The sequence below is a fragment of the Marmota flaviventris genome, chromosome 2 (genome assembly GCF_047511675.1).
Source record: "Marmota flaviventris isolate mMarFla1 chromosome 2, mMarFla1.hap1, whole genome shotgun sequence".
NCBI classification, from domain to species: domain Eukaryota; kingdom Metazoa; phylum Chordata; class Mammalia; order Rodentia; family Sciuridae; genus Marmota; species Marmota flaviventris.
In genome coordinates, this window is record NC_092499.1 from 202,774,220 (window position 1) to 202,793,507 (window position 19,288).

The 19,288-nt window shown below is 61.0% G+C and overlaps 1 protein-coding gene across 1 annotated transcript in view; it reads left to right on the forward strand.

The window, feature by feature from the left end:
• Nucleotides 1-18,554, forward strand: part of Col20a1 (collagen type XX alpha 1 chain) — a 33,730-nt gene extending 15,176 nt beyond the window's left edge. The window contains exons 12-36 of the mRNA XM_071609081.1: nucleotides 447-592; nucleotides 677-800; nucleotides 931-1,070; nucleotides 1,520-1,649; nucleotides 1,894-2,036; nucleotides 2,235-2,367; nucleotides 2,859-3,007; nucleotides 3,181-3,310; nucleotides 4,278-4,316; nucleotides 5,494-5,632; nucleotides 8,458-8,600; nucleotides 8,865-8,974; nucleotides 9,327-9,482; nucleotides 9,563-9,640; nucleotides 10,269-10,355; nucleotides 10,959-11,012; nucleotides 13,799-13,852; nucleotides 13,955-14,008; nucleotides 14,293-14,346; nucleotides 15,141-15,212; nucleotides 15,794-15,829; nucleotides 15,930-15,996; nucleotides 16,092-16,265; nucleotides 16,691-16,768; nucleotides 18,191-18,554. Coding sequence (XP_071465182.1) covers nucleotides 447-592; nucleotides 677-800; nucleotides 931-1,070; nucleotides 1,520-1,649; nucleotides 1,894-2,036; nucleotides 2,235-2,367; nucleotides 2,859-3,007; nucleotides 3,181-3,310; nucleotides 4,278-4,316; nucleotides 5,494-5,632; nucleotides 8,458-8,600; nucleotides 8,865-8,974; nucleotides 9,327-9,482; nucleotides 9,563-9,640; nucleotides 10,269-10,355; nucleotides 10,959-11,012; nucleotides 13,799-13,852; nucleotides 13,955-14,008; nucleotides 14,293-14,346; nucleotides 15,141-15,212; nucleotides 15,794-15,829; nucleotides 15,930-15,996; nucleotides 16,092-16,265; nucleotides 16,691-16,768; nucleotides 18,191-18,216 — 2,516 coding nt within the window. The 3' untranslated portion in view covers nucleotides 18,217-18,554. The remainder of the gene's footprint in view (nucleotides 1-446; nucleotides 593-676; nucleotides 801-930; nucleotides 1,071-1,519; nucleotides 1,650-1,893; nucleotides 2,037-2,234; nucleotides 2,368-2,858; nucleotides 3,008-3,180; nucleotides 3,311-4,277; nucleotides 4,317-5,493; nucleotides 5,633-8,457; nucleotides 8,601-8,864; nucleotides 8,975-9,326; nucleotides 9,483-9,562; nucleotides 9,641-10,268; nucleotides 10,356-10,958; nucleotides 11,013-13,798; nucleotides 13,853-13,954; nucleotides 14,009-14,292; nucleotides 14,347-15,140; nucleotides 15,213-15,793; nucleotides 15,830-15,929; nucleotides 15,997-16,091; nucleotides 16,266-16,690; nucleotides 16,769-18,190) is intronic.
• The last annotated feature ends 734 nt before the right edge of the window (nucleotides 18,555-19,288 follow it).

Consider the following 19,288-nt stretch of genomic DNA (forward strand, 5'->3'; position numbering starts at 1 on the left):
AGTGGATGGTGCAGGGGCTGTCAGTGATCCAGAGATGGGCTGCTGTCACCACAGCTTCCCTCCCCATCTGCTCAGCCCCTTGCGCAGCCCTGCACCCTCTCTGCTCTGTGTCCTGTCATTCAGAGAAACAGCACCACACCACATACCCTGTGGCCTTTGGGAAGCCCCTGAAGACTCTGGAGGCTGCACCCCCCTACCTTGGGGCAGATGGCCTTAGACCTGTGGGGAGGTCCAGCTCCCCAACAGCCACGAGCCCCAAAACTTGGCCTCAGTGAAGTTTGGAAAAGTGCTTAGACTCCTGGGCCCCACGATGTTGCCTACGAGGAACACCTAAAATTAGACTTAGAGAAATCATTTTGTGGTTAGAGGAGGGCCCCCTTGTCAGTGGGCATGATTTATGCACATGCCATGTTCCCAAAGTGCCCCTGACAGTCGCCTTTCCCCAGCACCCCTGCCTCCACCGCGGGCACTGACCCTGGTGACAGCAACACCCAGGACGCTCCGCCTGGCCTGGCAGTCCTCTGCCGGGGCCACCCAGTACCTGGTTCGATGCTTATCAGCCTCCCCAGGGGGCAAGGAGGAAGAGAAGGAGGTGCGCCTGGGGGCAGGGGAGGAGAAAGGTGGGGGGGCATCGGGGGCGGGGCTGGGCACAGGGACAGCATGTTCCCTTCCCCAGGTGCAGGTAGGGCGGCCTGAGGTGCTGCTGGACGGCCTGGAACCAGGCAGGGACTACCAGATCTTGGTGCAGAGCCTGCGAGGGCCAGAGGCCAGCGAGGCCCGGAGCATCCACATCAGGACCCGTGAGTGTCCCCTCTGGTTCCAGAGGCTTCCATGGTAGGAGCCCCAGACCTCTCTGTCCTCTCCCATCCTCATCTCAGGCACGGGGCAAGGGTGGCATGCCATCCCCTGAAGCCTGGATGTGCTCTGCAGCTGCCCTGGCCCCACCAAGGCACCTGGGCTTCTCAGACGTGAGCCACGACTCAGCCCGTGTGTCCTGGGAGGGCACCCAGAGGCCCATGCGCTTGGTCAGGGTCAGCTACATCTCCAGTGATGGTGGTCACTCAGGGCAGGTGAGAGGACCTGCCTGGGGCTCAGATGTGGTGAGAGCTGCTGAGGGACCAGGGTGCACGTGCAGACCGTGGGGGGGCCCAGAACCCTCAGCCCCACCATGTAGTCTCCCAGGCCTCTCCCTGCTTGGCGTGTCGCGCCCACGACTGCCCCGTCCCCCACACCTGACCTGGGGGCTCATGTCTTTAGCCCCACCTTGGCCACTGAGGGACTCCAGTGGGATCTGGAGGGACATGAGGTAGAGAATCAATACAGGTACATGCAGTGACACCGTGGAGCAGCTGTAGGTGCCCCCACTTCAGGGTCTATGGGGGGCTTCCTGGGTCTCTGGTCCACCCCATTTTCTGCATTTTTGGGGCCACAGAGTAGTGGTGGCTGCAGGTCCCAGGCCTGGATCTCTGCCCTGAGAGGGGCTCTGGGTGCCCACTGGGTCTGCCCATGCCCCCTACAGACAGAGGCTCCTGGGAATGCTACATGGGCTGCTCTGGGACCCCTCTTCTCCTCTACCACCTACACTGTTCGTATCACCTGCCTCTTCCTTGGGGGAGGCTCCTCCACGCTGACTGGCCGTGTGACCACAAGTGAGTATCGGGAGGTCAGGTCTGGGGCCGAGAGATGGATGGGCTGATCCTGCTCTACTGGACCGTTTAAATCAACACACGTCCACTGAGCATCTCCTCTGGGCCAGAGCTGAGCCAGGTGGGGCAAGTGGCTGGAGAGGTGTGAGGGGAGGGTACAGTGGCCTGGGACTCAGGGATACTCCTCTGTGTGTCCCTCTTGGCTCCTGGCCAGCACTCTAAGCCCAGCTGCTGCCTCACCTTCCAGGGAAAGCCCCCAGCCCGAGCCAGCTGTCGGTGACAGAGCTGCCAGGGGATGCAGTCAGGCTGGTGTGGGCAGCGGCAGCCTCATCGGGCGTACTGGTCTACCAGATCAAGTGGACACCCCTGGGAGAGGGGCAGGCCCATGAGGTGCGGTAGGGAGGGCAGGCTGGCTGTTCAGAGGAGACCCTCCCACCCCAGGTGCTGAGGCCAAGCGGGGGCTTGGGCCCTATGTGCCCACCCCAATTCTGCATCCTGGGGACACCTCTCTGCCCGGGGCCTGGGATCCAGACCCCCAGCGTGAGGTTCCCCATGAGCCGGTGAACACCTAGACTCTCATCTCTCCAGATCTCTGTCCCAGGAACCCTGAGCACAGCTGTCCTGCCTGACCTGGGGAAGCACACAGAGTACGAGATCACCATCCTGGCCTACTACAGGGACGGGGCCCGCAGTGACCCTGTGTCCCTCCGCTACTCCCCCTGTAGGTAGTCCTCTCTCCATTTTTCTAGATTGGGGCAGGACCAACCCAAAGGAGAACCCAGACTCCCCTGAGACTTCAGACCCCAAACCACTGGCAGGCAGAGTCTAAAAGTCCCTGACCTCTGGGCCTGAATGCTGGCAGTTGTGGGGCTTCAGTGAGCTCCTGTGGAGGACAGGTGTTCCAGAGTTGACCAAGGGTCCACATCACCAGGCATGGGTGATAGCTCTGTGCTGGGACAGCAGGACCTGCTGTGGGGGCTGATGTCTGAGTGCCGCACTGGGAAGCCTAGGGCGGCACTGGGGGTGTGGTGTGGCAAGGGGGCGTGGTGTGTCACTGGGGATGTGGTGTGGCACTGGGGGCATGGTGCAGCGATGGGGGCATGGTGCAGGTTGGGAAGCAGAGTGCCCAGTTCAGCACAGGTTAGGTCCCCTGCCTGCAGAGTGGCCCCTTGTAGAGGGCCCTGAGCCCCACACTGCCTCTGCTGTTGCTAGCTGCAGCAAGCAGAAGTCCCCCCTCCAGCCTGGCTCTGTCCTCGGAGACTCCCAACAGCCTTCGGGTCAGCTGGACACCCCCAAGTGGCCATGTTCTCCACTACCGGCTCACCTACACGCCTGCCACAGGCTCCAGACCTGATCAATCAGTAAGTCTGTGGAGAGCAGCAGCCACCCAACGAGGGACCTTCTAGGGTGGGGGAGGTCAGTGGGTGAAATGTGGCCCACCCTGTGTGCTGAGGGTGGCCTCAGACAGAAAAAAGCCAAGCCTCGTAGTGAGCTCCTCCAGGAGGAGCCCACTTAGGTGACTCCTGCCCCTCAGATCTCTGTGCCAGGGCCCAGGAACCACACCGTGCTCTCTGACTTGCTAGCTGCCACCAAGTACAAGGTCCTGGTCTCAGCTGTCTATGGAGCAGGGGAGAGTGTGGCAGTGTCTGCCATGGGCTGGACAGGTAAGTGGGCACCAAGACCCCAGACCCAGACAGACCCAGATCTAGCCAGACCCCAGAAGGGAGATGGAGGTGACCTTGAGAAGCCATCTCATTCTAAAATGATGACCTGATTCAGGTTAGAGCACAACAATCAGAACAGAGCTCTGCAGGTCTTGCAGTCAGCACTCCCACTCTGGCCTCAGCTGCTGGTGCCGTCAGGACTGGCTGGTACTGGGGTGTCTGGGATGTGAAGGGGCAGAGTGAGCGGGATGCTGAGCACAGACATGAAGGAGGCCAGTTACATGAAAGAGCAGCCCGGGAGTCAGGGCTGACCTTGCCTTGAAGCATTTAGGACATGGACATGTCTCCACCGGGCCTGGAACCCCCCAAGAGCATGGCCAGGACCTAGCCAAGAAGAGTCCTTTCTTGCTATTATTTTGCACTGGTTTTCTTGGTCAGCTACAGCTGCTTGGAGCAGATGGCCTCAATGGCCATGCAGTCCCTCACCTCAACTCCCCCCTGGCATCTCTGCAGGATCATCTAGTTGTGGCTTGAATGCCCAAGGGGCAGAATCCTCATTACTCAGTGGACATGCTTCCTTCACCCACACCTGCCCTGGAACTAGCCCCAGAGCGACCTGTGTTCCTGAGTCTGATTGCCTCACACCCAACATCTCCTGGGCCTGCAGCTAGAGCCAGCACCCTCTCCGGGTGCTGCACCCAGAGAAGCCCTTAGCTTTGGCCCTGGGCCCTGCAGGGAGAGTGGAGCGCTTGCTCACTCAGTGAGATCCAGAGGTGGCAGGACTACCCTGTCCCTTTCCTAGAGGGACGGGTACCACAGGCCTTCAGTGCAGTAAGGGGGCAGGCAGGTGGAGATGCAGCACAGACCACCTGTGTCCACAAGAGAGATCAGGGTGTCATCATGCAGCGGCTGCTCCCTGGTGACCTGGTCAGGCTGAGGTGGCTCATGACCCTCTGTCTCCTTGCAGCAGCCTGCCCCACCCTCCACCCGGACAGCTCCCTCCCAGGTAGGTCCTGCACACCTGTGGCCAGTGCACTCTACCCTGCTTCTCTCAGGCTCTTTCTGAGGAATGGGGGTTGAGGGAGACCCACTGGAGACCCACCATAGGATTTCGGGTGCAGACTGCACCTTCTCGGATGGCCCCCTGAGGTTGGCAGGGCAGTTCCATTCCTGTTTCACAAGGGAGCAGAGGCTGGCCCAGGTCGGTGTCAGCTTGTGCAGGGCAGAAGCAAAGCTGAGTCTAGGCTTTTCTGGCCTCTGTGGAGCTTGCTGCGCATGGAAGCTGGGTTTCCAGGTGCCAAGCCTGAGGGGTCCTCATTCATGTTTCACGAGGGCTGAGGTCCTCCTCAGAGAGTAGATGCTTGGCTTCAGGAACATGGCCAGGGAACTCTGCCAGCAGGGAGACGGTGGCAGGCAGATGTGCTAAGCCATGTGAAGGCTGTGCGTCCACCTGGGGGGCAGGCTGTGGCTGCCCTGGGCCCACTGTTGGGCCTGCAGGGCCAGTGGATGGCAGGCAGGAGAGACTGCAACCTTGAAAGAGCTGGAGCCTCTGCTGGCCTCCTGCTTGGGGCTGCTAGTCAGCCATGCACTGATTAGCGCCCAGCATAAGGTGAGATTCACCCCATACTTCGTGCCCAAGAAGGACCAGCTGCATTGAGGACCTGCCCAGGTTCCCATGACTCTGCTGGCTCAGGGCATGGCCCAGCCCTGAAGGATCAGGGGCCTGGAGGGTCCTCAGGCCATGTGCAGCAGAAGGGACCATGTATGGCTGTGGTGCTGGACAAGGGGAACTCAGCAAGGCCCTTCTTGGAGAGGAAAACAAACTTGGAGGCTGGGTGGGGTGGTGCGGGTGCTAGGGCTCCGCTTGTTGGGGGAGATGGGAGTTAGAGTCATGGTTGGGGCTGTGTGCCAGTGGTCCCACCTCTTCCATCTCTGGGCCTCCCACACTGACACAGTTAGCCAGGGAAAGAGGAGTCATGGTCTGGGGTAGGGGTGGGCATGGAGAGCGAGGGGCTGGATTCTCCCAAGGGGCCAAGGTGGTGCTGACCCAGAGGCTGCCCCAGACCCTTGCTCTCCAGCTCCCGCAGCCAGGCCACCCCTTCTCAGCACAGCCCCTTCTCCTGCCTCACCTTTCAGTCTGGACCTCTGCTCCATCCAGCCTGTCATCTTTCCCTGTCCACCAGGATTTGACTTGATGGCAGCCTTCGGCCTGGTGGAGAAGGAGCACGCCTCTATTCGAGGTGTGGCCATGGAACCCTCAGCCTTGGGCCTGACCCCGACCTTCACACTCTTCAAGGATGCCCAGCTGACACGGCGGACTAGGTATGAGGGGCCAATGGGGCTGGAACTGCAAGTGGGGCTGTGGGAAGTCAGGTGGGCAGAGGTGGGCACAAGAAGGAGACTGACCACATCCCTGGCTCCCAGAGCCTATTGGCCCTGGCATCTCTTCATCACACTGCCGACTGGTTTCACCTGTGTGCTAGAAATTCCCATCTCACAGTCAGCAGATCTCGTGTGGAATGGGGCCTGCCCCTCAGCATGATCTGCAGCCATGCATGTGTCTTTCCCCACCTGGCCTGGGGACTGGTCCCCTAGCTGCGTCCTGAACATGGTCCACGATGCTGACTGCCTTTGCCTGCCAAGTTAGCAGCTGTAGAGGGCGTGTGGTCCCCCTTTACCCCAACACCTTGAGTCACAGACCTGCACTGCGGTGCACGTGGCATGGTAACAGCAAGAGCAGGCGCTGACTTCCCAGATCCCCAAAGGACTGACAGGGCCACGTGCCAGAAATTACCAGTAGGGTCTAACTGAGGCATGCAGGGGCACTGGGGCCCGTGGCCCTGAGCAGGTGGCCAGAAGGGCCAGGAGGCTTCTCCAGGTCCCTGCTTTCTGGGCCACATAGGTGCAGGTTGCAGCCAGCCTGGGGGCCCAGTGAAGAGGTTAGAGAGGCTGCATCAGGGTAGCACTGTGTGGAGATGCCAGGTCCCTGGGCCTCGTGGCACAGCTATCCACCACGGGCAGCGCCGCCTCCTGTTGCTGTGCTCACGCTAGAGGCATCTCCTTCAGGGGTGGTCTGTTCTTTTATCCTTTTATTTTTATTTTTGTGATTCTAGGAGTGGAACCCAGGGGTGCTCTACCACTGAGCCACATCCCCAGCCCCTTTTCGTTTTTATTTGGGACAGAGTCTCACTAGGCTGCCATCAGCCTCCCAAGATTGTAGGCACATGCCACTGCACCACTGTTTTTTAAATAACCACATTTTATTTTAGATTTAAATATGCTTTAAATGGATGCATGGACACATAAACATGGTGCCTGTTAACGGGGCATGGTGTGGTGTTTCCATACAAGCACAGTTGTGAGGTCTTTGGGTCCAGTAGGCACTCCTGCCCCCTCACGCCTTCCAACGCTCTCACCGCGTTGCGGAGGAGACACACCTCTCTTCTCCCGTGATCGCGTGGCTCTCCTGCGGCGTGGATGTGGTAGCCAGCACTCGCCCTCTGCCTCTAGAGCCACTGCTATAGCTGCCGCAGGAGAGAGACCACCTCACTTCCCCAGGTTGCTGCGAACGGATGGCAGGCCCCTTCTTCCCTGTGGCCATCAGCCTTTCTCTGGGTCTAATCCCATGTGTCCTTCTCTGTCCTCAGCAGGTGGACACTTGGGTGGCTCCCCTGTTGTGGGTGGTGCTACAGTGACCATGGAGGGCGGGATCCTCTGTACCCCGACTTCACCTGCTCTGGACCTGTGGGGACAGCAGCTCCCCCTGCTGCCCCGTGGCCGTGCTCAGCACCGTCCCACCCTGTGCAGCCCCTCCCCCCAGCACTGACCTTGCTGTCTGGGTAACAGCTGTTTTGCCTCAGGGGTGGCTTTGACCTGCACTTCTCAGATGATCAGCGATGCTGGGCACTTGTTCCTCTGCCTGCTGGCCATTTGTGTGTCTTCTCTGGAGCATGGTCGCTGACACCTGCCCCCTTTTGCCCCCATTTTCTTCGTAGGGTGGTGTGGAAGTGCTGCTGCAGAAGCGGTGGCCCCATTCCTCCCGTCTGGGCTGTCACGGCTGTTCTGCTGGGTGGGCAGGTGGGATGCTCCCACTGCCTGGAGCCCTGGTCTCCACCCCCTGCCTCTGGCCCCACCTTGCAAGGTGTTCGGCATCCCAGCCACCATTCCTCAGTCACCCGTCTCAGGTGCCGGCCACCAGCCTGCAGGGTACATGGTGCTCCGGTGCTGCCTGCTCTCCTTTTTGAGCTCCAGAAGGGGACAGAGGTTTCCCAGGTGTGCTTACCCAGCACAGATGCAGCTGCACTGAGGGCCTCAGGCCCCCACCTTCTCGTGGTGCGGTCAGGAAGGTCCCCAAGGAGGCAGCAGACAAGAGCCACCGGCAGAGAGTGGGGGACGGCTCAGGAGGAAGGAGCAGCCGTGCCACGGCCTTGGGGTCAGGGTGCTTAAAGCCTTGCAGGAAGTGGTGGGGCTGGGTCTTCCCAGCCCCTGGTTTTTATCCCAAGAGCACGTGAAGGCCAGGTAGGAGGCTGCAGGCTCTGGGGAGCACTTCTATTGTGTGACCAGAGACCCCTCCCCTGCCCCTCAGTGCACCTGGGTCTGCATAGGTCCTGGCCAGGAGCCCCCAGTCTGAGCACTAAGACAGCTGTGGTCAGTGGGCCGACTCCTGAGGGCAGCGCTGCCTATGTGCCTGTGGGCTCCCGGCCCTCGGGAGTGACCTGTGGATTCTCCTGGTGGGTCTTCTGCCACACAGGGACCCTGAAGCACAGGGCCTGGGTGAGCCCCTTCTAGGTGACCTTCACTGGCCAGGCCTCGGGGGAGGTAGAGGGCTGTGTCAGGCCAGGTGCCTTGAAGCTTCTTGGAGGGAATTCTGTCCTTTACATACCCCATGTTACTCCTGGGGACACTGAGGCAGGGGAGACCCCAGCTTGGCCTTTAGACCATGGCCGTACGTACCCCCAGTCTGTGTTCTGGGGTACAGACGGTTGCCACACTCCGTCCACAGCTGGGAAGGCTGTGCATGCAGGCTCCACCATGATCAGCAGAGCCGCGCCAGGGTGAGGCTGGGGCTGCAGGGGGCCTGTGCCTGGGAGGCCTGGTCCAAGCCCAGCCACTCTCCATTCTGCTCACGCCCCCTCCCATGCCTCCAGCGACATCCACCCAGTGGCCCTGCCGCCTGAGCACACCATTGTCTTCCTTGGGCGCCTGCTCCCCGAGACACCCCGCGAAGCCTTTGCGCTGTGGCAGATGACGGCTGAAGACCTTCAGCCCATCCTCGGGGTTCTTCTGGATGGTGACTGGGGCCCCGGGTCACCCTCGGCAGTTGGGAGGAATGGGAGCCCGGGCTTCACCCTTTCTTTAGTGCCCACCCTAAGCAAGAGCCAGGTGTCCTGAGCTTCCTCAGAGCTGCCCCCCTGCCCTTCACGGTGGAGACCTGCCAGGGTCCTGGGCATGGCCTTGGGTCCTGCAGCTCTCACAGTCTGTCCTTTCCCATCATTTGGGACCAGGGTGGTTGGGTAGGACAGACGCTTACCTGCTGCTCACCTCACCCTGGCAGCTGGCAGAAAGTCGCTGACCTACTTCAACCATGACCCCAGAGCTGCCTTGCAGGTGGCCACTTTCGACCTGCAGGAGGTGAAGAAGATCTTCTTCGGGAGCTACCACAAGGTCCTGGGGACTCTACTCAGCTCTAGGGGCCCCGTCCCGCTTGCCAGCTGTCCCCATGTGCAGCTGCCTGCCCTGGAGCACCAGCACAAGTCCCTGAAAGTCAGGCGATAACCCACCTAGGTCCTCTGACCCTGACGTCCCTTTGTTTCAGTGGCCCTATTTTAATTTGGGTCAAAGTGCACTCTAGCCCTTCTCTTTGGGAGGCACCTGCTTTGGGAATTGCCCTGGAAGTCACATGGGATGTGGGTACCATCAGGACCCTGCCCAGGTCCCAGGTGGGCGACTCTTGTTCCACCTATTCTGACACCTTGGCCTGGCAGCTAGGCAGGTGCTGACCCTGCAACATCTACAGGTGCATGTGGCTGTGGGACACTCCAAGGTCAGACTGTATGTGGACTGCCAGAAGGTGGCTGAGAGGCCCATCGGAGAGGCTAGCTCACCCACCTCTGGCTTTGTCATGCTGGGGAGGCTGGCCAAGGCCAGGGGTCCCCGGAGCAGCTCAGCTACGGTGAGCCTGGTCTTTGTCCTGCTGGTCTGGTGAGGGCTGTCTCCAGGGACCTGCATCTGGCTGATGCCCCTGCTCCATAGTTCCAGCTTCAGATGCTGCAGATTGTGTGTGGTGACACCTGGGCAGATGAGGACAAGTGCTGTGAGCTTCCTGCATTGGTAGGTGGCCGTGAGGCTCTGGGTACCATCCCAGCCTTGAGTGTGTCCACCCCACACGTCACAGAGGCTCAGGTAGACAGGCCTAAGCTTGTGCTGTGGGAGATCAGGGAAAGCTTCCTGGAGGAGGTGGCCTTTGGGGACCAGGGTGGTTGGGTAGGACAGATGCTGGGGGCAGGCCAGGAAGCCCCTACTGCAGTGGTTCTGTTGGAGCCTGCTCCCCTTCTCGGTAGGCCCAGCAAGGTGCAGGCGGGCCAGGAGTCCTCATCTAGCAAGGTGGAGGTCTCCCGGGCCTGCAGGAACCCCCCACCCAAAGCCACATGCAGGGCCTTTGCAGGTCCCCTCAGTGCCCGGTACTGGCCTTGTCTATTCTGGGGGCCTCGGAGGGGAGTGGGAGGAAGCTACCCACCTGCCTGGGGTCTGTATGGGCACCTGGGAGGAGGCACCCAGGACCCAGCTGCTCTTAGAGGGACTCAGTGGCCTGAGTCCAGACCTACCTTGTTGCATTTCTGTCCCCGCCATGCCCCACACAGAGTGTTTCCCTGGAGTCAGGCGTCTTTTCCGTGCTCAGCCCCAGGGTCAGATGAGGGCCAGGAGAGGGTCCATGAATGAGCAGTCTCCTTTCTTCCAGAGGGACGGAGAGACATGCCCTGCCTTCCCTTCTGCCTGCACCTGCTCTTCAGAGACTCCCGGGCCCCCAGGACCTCAAGGCCCTCCAGTGAGTCCAGTAGCCTCTACTCTGGGGGTGACTGAAACTCCAGGCCAAGGCATAGCCCTGGGGTGTGGCACCATTAACCAGCAGGACTCGAGGCTTGCCCACAGAGGGACGCCCTTCATCTGTCGCCTCTGCTGTGTCACTCCAGGCCACGAGCCCAGCCGTGGCCAAGCCCTTTCTCCCACTGGCTGGGCCTCCCTCCCCAAGCCCTGATCCTCCTGCCATGTCAGGCACGAACCCCTCTTCAGGCATTTCCTGAATGTCCCCTGTCTCCAGGGACCTGCTGGTGGTGGCTGGTGGGGTATGACGAGGCTAGCTGTGAGGGTCAGCCTCCAGGTGGCTCTGTTCTGGCTGCCCCAGGTTGGTATTCAGCTCACCTGCAGGAGGCAGGCGCTCCCGTGGGGCATGGCTTGAGGGGCCCCAGACCTCTGTCAGGAGCACTTCTTCAGGACGGTGTTGGGCAGATCTAGTTGCATACGGGGCTAGGGTTGGATCCAGAGACTCCTGATCCAGCCTGTGCCCAAGGATGTAGACAGGGGCGCAGGGCTGGGTGGGGCTCGGGGTCGGGGTAGGACTGGGGACTCAGCCCTACTTGTGCTGTTGCAGGGCCTCCCTGGAAGGAATGGCACCCCAGGAGGACAGGGCCTCCCTGGGCCCAGGGTAAGTCTGTGAGGCCCAGGGGCTGTCTGGATCTTAACTCAGCAGCAGTTCATGCCACCCTCTCCTATAGAGAGAGGGTTCCCTGAGCTGCAGACAGGCCCGGTCCCCAATTCGGGGCTTGGCCTGGCCTCTCCTGTCACCTATGGGCCACCTGGACCTGATCTTGCTACTTAGTGAGCATTCCCTCTTCACTGTCCCCACGGGTAGGGTCAGCTCATGGCACAGACGAGGAAGCAGACTTGGGAGGTGAGGCCCCTGCCCAGTCGGTGGGCCCAGGCCTGTCTGGCTCTGAAGGCCGCCTTCTATTTCCTTCTACAGACACTTGCCAAAGGCCCCTGGACCAAGGGGGCGTAGGTGCCACAAGTACAGACTTGTTTGGCCCCACACACTGGTGCTGTCGCAGGCTCTGTGGGTGTCTGGCAGGGTCTGGCTCTGCAGAGGAGGCCGAAGATGGTGCCCCAGTGACAGCACCACACCTGTGTGGCTTGGGAGGTGCTCCCAGCTGGGCTCTGAGATGTTCAGTATGTTCAGTGCGCAGGGGCTGAGAGGCTGCCTCCCCCCAGCCCCACACCCTGCGTCCCACCCTGCACCTGCCTTGGCAGAGTGTCCTGGCAGGCTGGCCCGGTCCTCCCAATGAGCATGCGCCGCAGATGGTAGCCAGCTTGCATCAGAAGGGGGAGGTCGTGAACCTCCACGGCCCACGTCTCGCCCTGTGTACCACCAACCACGTGGGCCTGGTGCTGGGCAAGAGCACAGAGCTTGGGTATAGAAAGCCACACTGCCCCCTGGAGGCCAGGCGAGGCGGAGCAGCCTCTGTAGAGCAGGGGTGCACCCAGGGTGCCTGGCTGACACAGCGGCTGCCACCTTGCGTCCCTGTCCCTCAGGTCTGCAGCAGGCAGCCTTTCCTGTGGGAAGCATGCCCTGGCTCCAGGGTGCCGCTGGCTTGTTTCTTCATGGGTGCTTCACATACTGTGCGCCAGCCTCACTCTGCGAAGGAGTCACAACTGTGTCCTTTGGCCTTGTTTGTGACAAGTGTTTTCACACAGATGTTACTTTTTTTTTTGGTACTAGGGATTGAGCCCACTTTTACCACTGAGCCACACCCTAGCCCTTTTTATATTTTACTTTAAGACAGAGTCTCTCTAAGTTGCTTAGGGCCTCCTAAATTGTTGAGGCTGGGTTTGAACTCATGATCCTCCTGCCTCAGCCTCCCGAGCTGCTGGGATTATAGGTGTGCACCATCGTGCCTGGAACAAGTAGCATTTTTTTTTTTTTTTTTAAAGAGAGATTGAGAGAGATAGAGGTAGAGAGAGAGAGAATTTTTTTAATATTTATTTTTTAGTATTTGGCGGACACAACATCTTTGTTTGTATGTGGTGCTGAGGATCGAACCCGGGCCGCACGCATGCCAGGCGAGCGCGCTACCGCTTGAGCCACATCCCAGCCCCACAAGTAGCATTTTTATCATTTGAATCTTGCCCAGGAACTTGGCATCCTTCTGTTGTCCAGGTTTCTTTTGTGACTCTCCACGAGACTTTCAAGAAGTGGCTTATCTGGCCTGGGCTCTAGCTCACCCCAAACCTTGCATCTTTTCGTCACAGCTGTCACCAGGCCCTTCCCTCTCGCAGTGTCTGCCTGGTGGTTTCTGCAGGGCCGTCGTCTCTGAGCAACATTTTCCTATCCAGCTTTCTGAATGGATTGTCTGTGTGATTCTTGGTTTTCAGGTGGTTTTTCTTGACTCTCACTTCTGTTCTTGCCTAGTGGTATTGGTGAGCGCTGCAGAAGCCCACCCAGTGGTATGCAGGTGTCTCAGCTTCCTCCTGGCGCTGGGGGACCCAGGGCTGCTCAGTCCAGTGCAGAGTGCATGTGAAAGCCCGCATGTATTTTTTCATGTGATAGTAAAGTCCATTTACTCAAATTTATTGTGAGATTTGAAAATCAAGAGTGGACATGAGATGCTATGTGGTGCTTGCACAGTAGTCATGGGCACTGTCAGATACTTTTCTCTGGGAGGTGTGTGTTATTTGTTTTGTGATGTCGCTGGATGAAGCCAGCTGGGCTCTGGGTCCTCACCACCAGCTTATGTTCTCTCTCTGACCCTGTGTTTACTTTTGTGCATTGATACTCATGACAAGGCCATGCAGTCTGCTTAGTAGAATGTGGAACATTCATATGCTAATTCAAAAAGTAATTTGAAAGGGTGCCCCTGCCCATTGGGGCCACTTGTCCAAGATGGGACTCCCAGACCAGAGGGCCCCTGAGGGGTTCAGAGCCTGGGCAGGTCTCCCACCTCTCCTTTGCAGTTGGCTGCTGCGCTCTCTGGCTTCGCCCTGGTGATGTGATTGGCTGTTGTGATTGGCTTCAGGCTCCAGCTGCCTGGGTTGGGAGGCCAGGGAGCAGGTGCACAGAACTGGCTTGGCTCCCCTCTGTGTCTGCGGTCCTGGAGAAGCGACCTCCGCGGTTTGCGCTTGTAGACAGAGCTGTATGGGGACCCACCCAGGGGAGCATGAGGGCATCAGGGTGCTTCTGACCCTCTAGTGGAGGGGCCTGTGTGGCCTGGGTCTGGGCTGGTCAGGAAGCATGCCTTCTCAGCCCAAGCCCCCTGCCTGTGTTTCCAGGGAGAGCCAGGGCCACCTGGACAGACAGGACCTGAGGGCCCTGGAGGTCAGCAGGGGTCACCAGGGACCCAGGGCCGCACAGTCCAGGGACCTGTGGTAGGTGTACCCCACCCCCACCCACCTCCCCTCCACGCTTCCCTCTGCTACCCAGTTCACCTTCCCCTCCAGGGTCCACCAGGGTCAAAAGGAGAGAAGGGAGACCAGGGACTCCCAGGCTTACAGGTAGTATGGGCTGGGCTGTGGCTGGGCAGGGCCTTGGGCTGACCTCCTCCTCTGGGTATAACCTTTGCCCCTGCCTGGCCGGCCACCTCTGTTCCCTTCCAGGGCTACCCTGGCCAGCAAGGCACCCCTGGGAGAGTTGGCCTCCAGGGACCAAAGGTACTTGTTCTGGGCCGGAAGGTGTGTGCACTGGGAGAGAAGAGAGCCTGGGAAGGTCTTGGAGATGGAGGCTGGGGTGCGGGGGCAGGAGGGTGGGGCCCCAGCCCATACCAGGGTCAGGTGGGGGCAGCAGCTTGGCTCTCTCCGGGGCAGGTGCGAGTCCCGCTGCCTTGGTGTGGCTCACCTGGCGTGCAGGCTGCTGCTGCTGCTGCTGTGGGGCTGTTCCCATGGGAGGAGGTGTGGGCACAAGCCACACCCCAGCTCACCCTGCCTTTGCCCTTCAGGGAATGAGAGGACTAGAGGGACCTGCTGGCCAGCCTGGCCCCCCTGGCCCCAGGGTAGGCGTCACCTCCTCCACAAGCCCTCACCCAGAATGCTGAGGTCCTGGGAGCTGGGCAGGGCCAGTTTGGGAAGAAGGGATTGAACACTTCTGGCTCCTGACCAGGCCAACCCAAGAGGTGACCTGGAGGGGGCTTCTCTCCTGCACGAAGCAGCCACCACAGGGGCCTTCCTTACCTGTGGCAGAGATGCAGACCCACCCCCTTCTCCGCCCAACGCCACAGGACAGGGGTCACCAGGGCTCCTGGTTGGGCCTGCTAGGGATGGGTAGGCTAGGCTGGCTATAGGAACCGGCCCCAGGCCCCCTGTCCCTCTGGGCAGACTTCCCAGCAGCCAGATCAGCAAAGGCAACCTGGGGCTCCCTGGCCTTGAAAGGACCTTCTCTTCTGGGTCGAACCTCCCAGGGGGTCTTTGCTGTGAACTCAGTGCCTGGGAGACCCCTGAGGGGCAGTCTCAGGCTAGCTGCTGAAACACTGCTGGGCTCCCCACAAGGACCCCCTCTGTGGAGTGGTTGTCCTCCAGTTTCTGGAGTGCATCAGGGAACTGATAGACAGCTGGGTGAGGGGCACGGGGGTCTGCCTAGGCACGAGGTGAGGCTTTCCTGGGTGCCAGGTTGGGGGCAGAACTGGGCCAGTTAGGGGAAGTGTCGAAACTTGAGGGCAGGGGGGTGGAGCTAAGGGCTATGGCCTCTACCAGGCAGTGGGGCTGGGGACACCGTTGTTTGGGAGCCAGGACAGAGGTGGGCAGATTCGCTGGGGGTGCCAGGCAAACCCTGTCTTCTGCATCTCTGCAGGGCTTCCAGGGCTTGGTAGGGGCCAGGGGCACCAACGGGGAACGAGGGCCTCCAGGAGCCGTGGGGCCTACAGTAAGTCCCCACCACCCGCCAGTCAGCTGGGGGGCTCAAGCACAGCCTGTCCAGGTGTCCAAGCTCAGGACTTCCTGTGGGAGGCTGGCCTGCTCCTCACTTGGAGCCTGTGTGGAGCCAGTGGAGCTGGGCTGGTTCTGCCCTTCCCTGGCCTTGGGGCCACACTCAGGGAGAAGAGAACAGAGCAGCAGCCCTCTCTCAGGGGGCCCTCGCCCCTGGGGAGCTGCTGCGGCCCACCTTATTTGGAGGCCGAGGCAGCCCCACAGGTCCCTTGGGAGGGCTCCAGGGCCTGGTGAGCTGGGGGAAGAGGGTGGTGGGCAGGCGCTCCAGCAGCTTCCGGTTGTTAGGGCCCCATCCCCAGCACTAAGGCCACAGCCAGGGCAGGTCCTTTGCAGCACAGTTCCAGCCCACTTGAGGACCGTCCCGCGGCAGGACAAAAAGCCCAGTTGCCTTCCCTGTGTGGCCGCTCCCAGGGTCTGGGGATTCAGCTCGGGCCACAGTGCCCAGGCACTGTCTGCACGTGTGGCACCAAGCTGCTCTCCTCTCCTGACTGCCTGTTCCCTCTGCGCCTCCTGCTGCAGGGGTTGCCCGGGCCCAAAGGGGAGCCAGGAGAGAAGGTGGGTGAGGCTGAAAGCCTGGGGTCTTCAGCTCAGCTCCTGCTATTGGGCCTTCCTGGGCGGCACTAGTTGGGGTCCCAAAGCCATGTCCTCCTTCCAGGGTGAACCTCAGTCCCTGGCCACCATCTTCCAGCTGGTGAGCCAGGCCTGTGAGTCGGCCATCCAGGGTGAGTGAGCCCTACCACCGGTCCTCACCTCCTACTCATGGCCTGCCCCACCCCTCCTCCCCAGCTCCCCCTCATGGTCTGCCCCCCCTCCCCAGCACATGTGCTGAGACTGCAGTCCTCCTTCCACGGAAGCACCAGGCCCCCGATGCCCATCTTGGTGGAGGCCGTGAAGCCAGGAGGGCATGGCCCCCCAGGGTCACCCAACAGGCTCAGCAAAGCCCTGCTTCCTGGAGAACAGGGGCGTGGGGGACACCACACTGAGGGCCGAGGTACTAGGTTCCCAGCCCTGAGGTAAAGTCAGGGCTGGTCCCTGGTTCTGGGGGTTTGTGCCTCTGGGGGTCTCCCCTTTGTGAGCAGTTGGCTGAATTCTGCCCTTGAACCTGACGGTGTCTCAGGGAACTGGGGGGAGCCACAGGTCCCATCTTTCCCAGGAGCTCTGAGGTCCCTCTGCTCTGGCCACAAGATAGCCCCACTTAGGGCTCAGGGACCCAAGGTGCTGCTCTCCTGAGCTTTGAGCACTCGCCTGCACCTGCTGCCCTGCCCAGGCACCCGTCTTCCCTTCCACACAGAACCGTGCCATGACCTGCACCCCCGTCCCACCGCTCTCACCCACCTCCCTAGCACTCCTCCCCATGTCCAGGAGCCCTCCCATGGCTACCTCAACCCTTGCTCCTGGCCCATCCCTTCCTCTCAGGTGAGCCCTCAGCCCATGGTCAGATGGGCAGCCCTGGGCTGCAGGGGAACCAGCCTCCAGGTCCCCTGGAAGGCACAGGTGAGCCTGGGTCACAGCACTGGCCAGGGCCACATCAGGAAGGCGGGCAGTGGGGTGAGGGGCACTTGGAAGGTGGGGTGGCCACCTGGGGGGCAGGAGCACTGGGCCCTACCACCAAGGTTGATGGTGATGCTCCTGGAGTGGGAGCTGAGCACAGGCCACAGCGCAGGCAGGGGTGGGCCTCAGGAGGGGAGGCAGGGCCAACCTTGAACCCAGAGTTGGGGCAGCAGGGGTGGGGGAACCACAGAGTGCTAATTGAAGTAGCAGGAATGAGTGGAGCCCTGGGCCTGGGAGGAGCCAGCAATGGGAGTGGGTGGAGCTGTAGACTTAGGAGGAGCCAGGAGTGGGAGTGGGTGGAGCTGTGGGCCTGGGAGGAGCCAGGAGTGGGAGTGGGTGGAGCCGTGGGCCTGGGAGGAGCCAGCAGTGGGAGTGGGTGGAGCCGTGGGCTGGGAGGAGCCAGCAGTGGGAGTGGGTGGAGCCGTGGGCTGGGAGGAGCCAGCAGTGGGAGTGGGTGGAGCTGTGGGCCTGGGAGGAGACAGCAGTGGGAGTGGGTGGAGCTGTGGGCCTGGGAGGAGCCAGCCGTGGGAGTGGGTGGAGCTGTGGGCCTGGGAGGAGCCAGCCGTGGGAGTGGGTGGAGCTGTGGGCCTGGGAGGAGCCAGGAGTGGGAGTGGGTGGAGCTGTGGGCCTGGGAGGAGCCAGGAGTGGGAGTGGGTGGAGCCGTGGGCTTAGGAGGAGCCAGGAGTGGGAGTGGGTGGAGCCGTGGGCCTGGGAGGAGCCAGCAGTGGGAGTGGGTGGAGCCGTGGGCTTAGGAGGAGCCAGGAGTGGGAGTGGGTGGAGCTGTGGGCCTGGGAGGAGCCAGGAGTGGGAGTGGGTGGAGCTGTGGGCCTGGGAGGAGCCAGGAGTGGGAGTGGCTGGAGCCCTGGGCCTGGGAGGAGCCTGCAGTGGGAGTGGAGTCCTGACCAGGGTGAGCCCAGCTGGGAGGGTGTGCACCCGGGACACCTGGCTCCTGTGTGGAGCAGCTCCATGGAGGCCCATGGGAGGGCTCCTGGACAGGGGGAGGAGTGCTGGGGAGGTGGGTGAGAGCGGTGGGATGGGGGTGTAGGTTGTGGCACAGATGACCTCTGCCTTCCCTCAGGATGCAGGCACAAGGCAGCTGAGGAGCAGGACTTTGAGTAGTGCAGATGCTGGGCAGGGGAGGGAAGCGCCTGTGGGCCCCAAGGCCTTGTTCCCTCTCAGCAGACCAACCAGAGAGTGACTCGGAGCTCTGCTCTGCCCAAGGCCCAGCAGCACCTGGTGTGTGGAGAGCCAGGACGCTGGGATTCTCGGGGAGACCAGAGCCAGGCAGACTGGGCTGCTGAGTCCTAAGCTGGGGCTCGGCTCTCCAGGGCCCCTCCCAACGGGTCTGCTCCTGTCTCCTGCCAGGACATTCCTGGTGCTGCCCCAAGTAACCCTACACCTCCCACCCCGATGGCGACATTAAGCAGAACCTGTCCTGAAGAAGCCCAGGAGAACCTCAAGAAGAACCTGGGGCAGAAGCAGAGGGAGCCAGAGGCTGCGGCACATCCAGGGCCTCTCTCTGTAGCATTTCCAAGTTCAGATAAAGGCTGATTGCTTATCCATCAGCTCGAGGTGCCTGCTCATTGCTGAGGCCGGGTCTTCCCACCCCACTTTCTGGCTCACACAAAACCCGGCCAGGATTCCCACCCCGCTTCTCAGGCCTCCTCTAAGCTCATCCTGTGGCCACCCCTCACCCAAGACAGCAGATGCTCACCAACACAGTGGCCAGACGGTCGCCTAGAACTCCAGTCCCGCTGGGAGTGAAATCCAAACCCTCTGCCTGCAGCTCCAGACGTGCAGGTTTCCTGCTGTGCCCACCCATGGTCTTCACCTGGGCTGTGCCTTCTGCTGGGCTGCTCCCCAGGTGGTCGCCCCACTGCAGCACCCTCCTCACAGCACCCCACCCCAGCCCCCGTTGCATCCAGATATGATGCCAAGGCCCTGTCTGCCTGGTCCCCCTTCTGTCCTCAGCCCAAGGAGTCCAGACCCTTATGTGAGTGGCCACCCTCACTCACCAGCCCCTGCACTGTGTTCCTGGCCTCAGGATCTCTGAGTAAGGCCACCCTTCAGCAGGGGAGCCTGGCCCTGCATTGCATTCTGCCCTGGCTTCACTACCTGTGCCCAGGCAGGGGTCTGAGAAAGTGTGGGATGAGCTCACAGCACCCTGTGCTCCATCCTGTGGCCCAGAGAGGAGACTCCCTCTTTTCCAAACCAATATTCAATAGTTAAATCTACTCTTCCCATTTGTGTAGGTAAACGAGAAAGGTACCAAAACCACAGGGGGAATCCACCTCACTGGGGGGAAATCAGAATAAAAAATTTTAAAAAGGAGCAAATAGAGACCTGATAAAAGGAATCATCTGCCAAGACTCCAGGCATGGATCTGCACGCAGCCACCAACGCGGCCCCAAAGAGCTGAAGGCAGGACAAGCTCTGGGGCCAACACTCAGTCCAGGATCACAG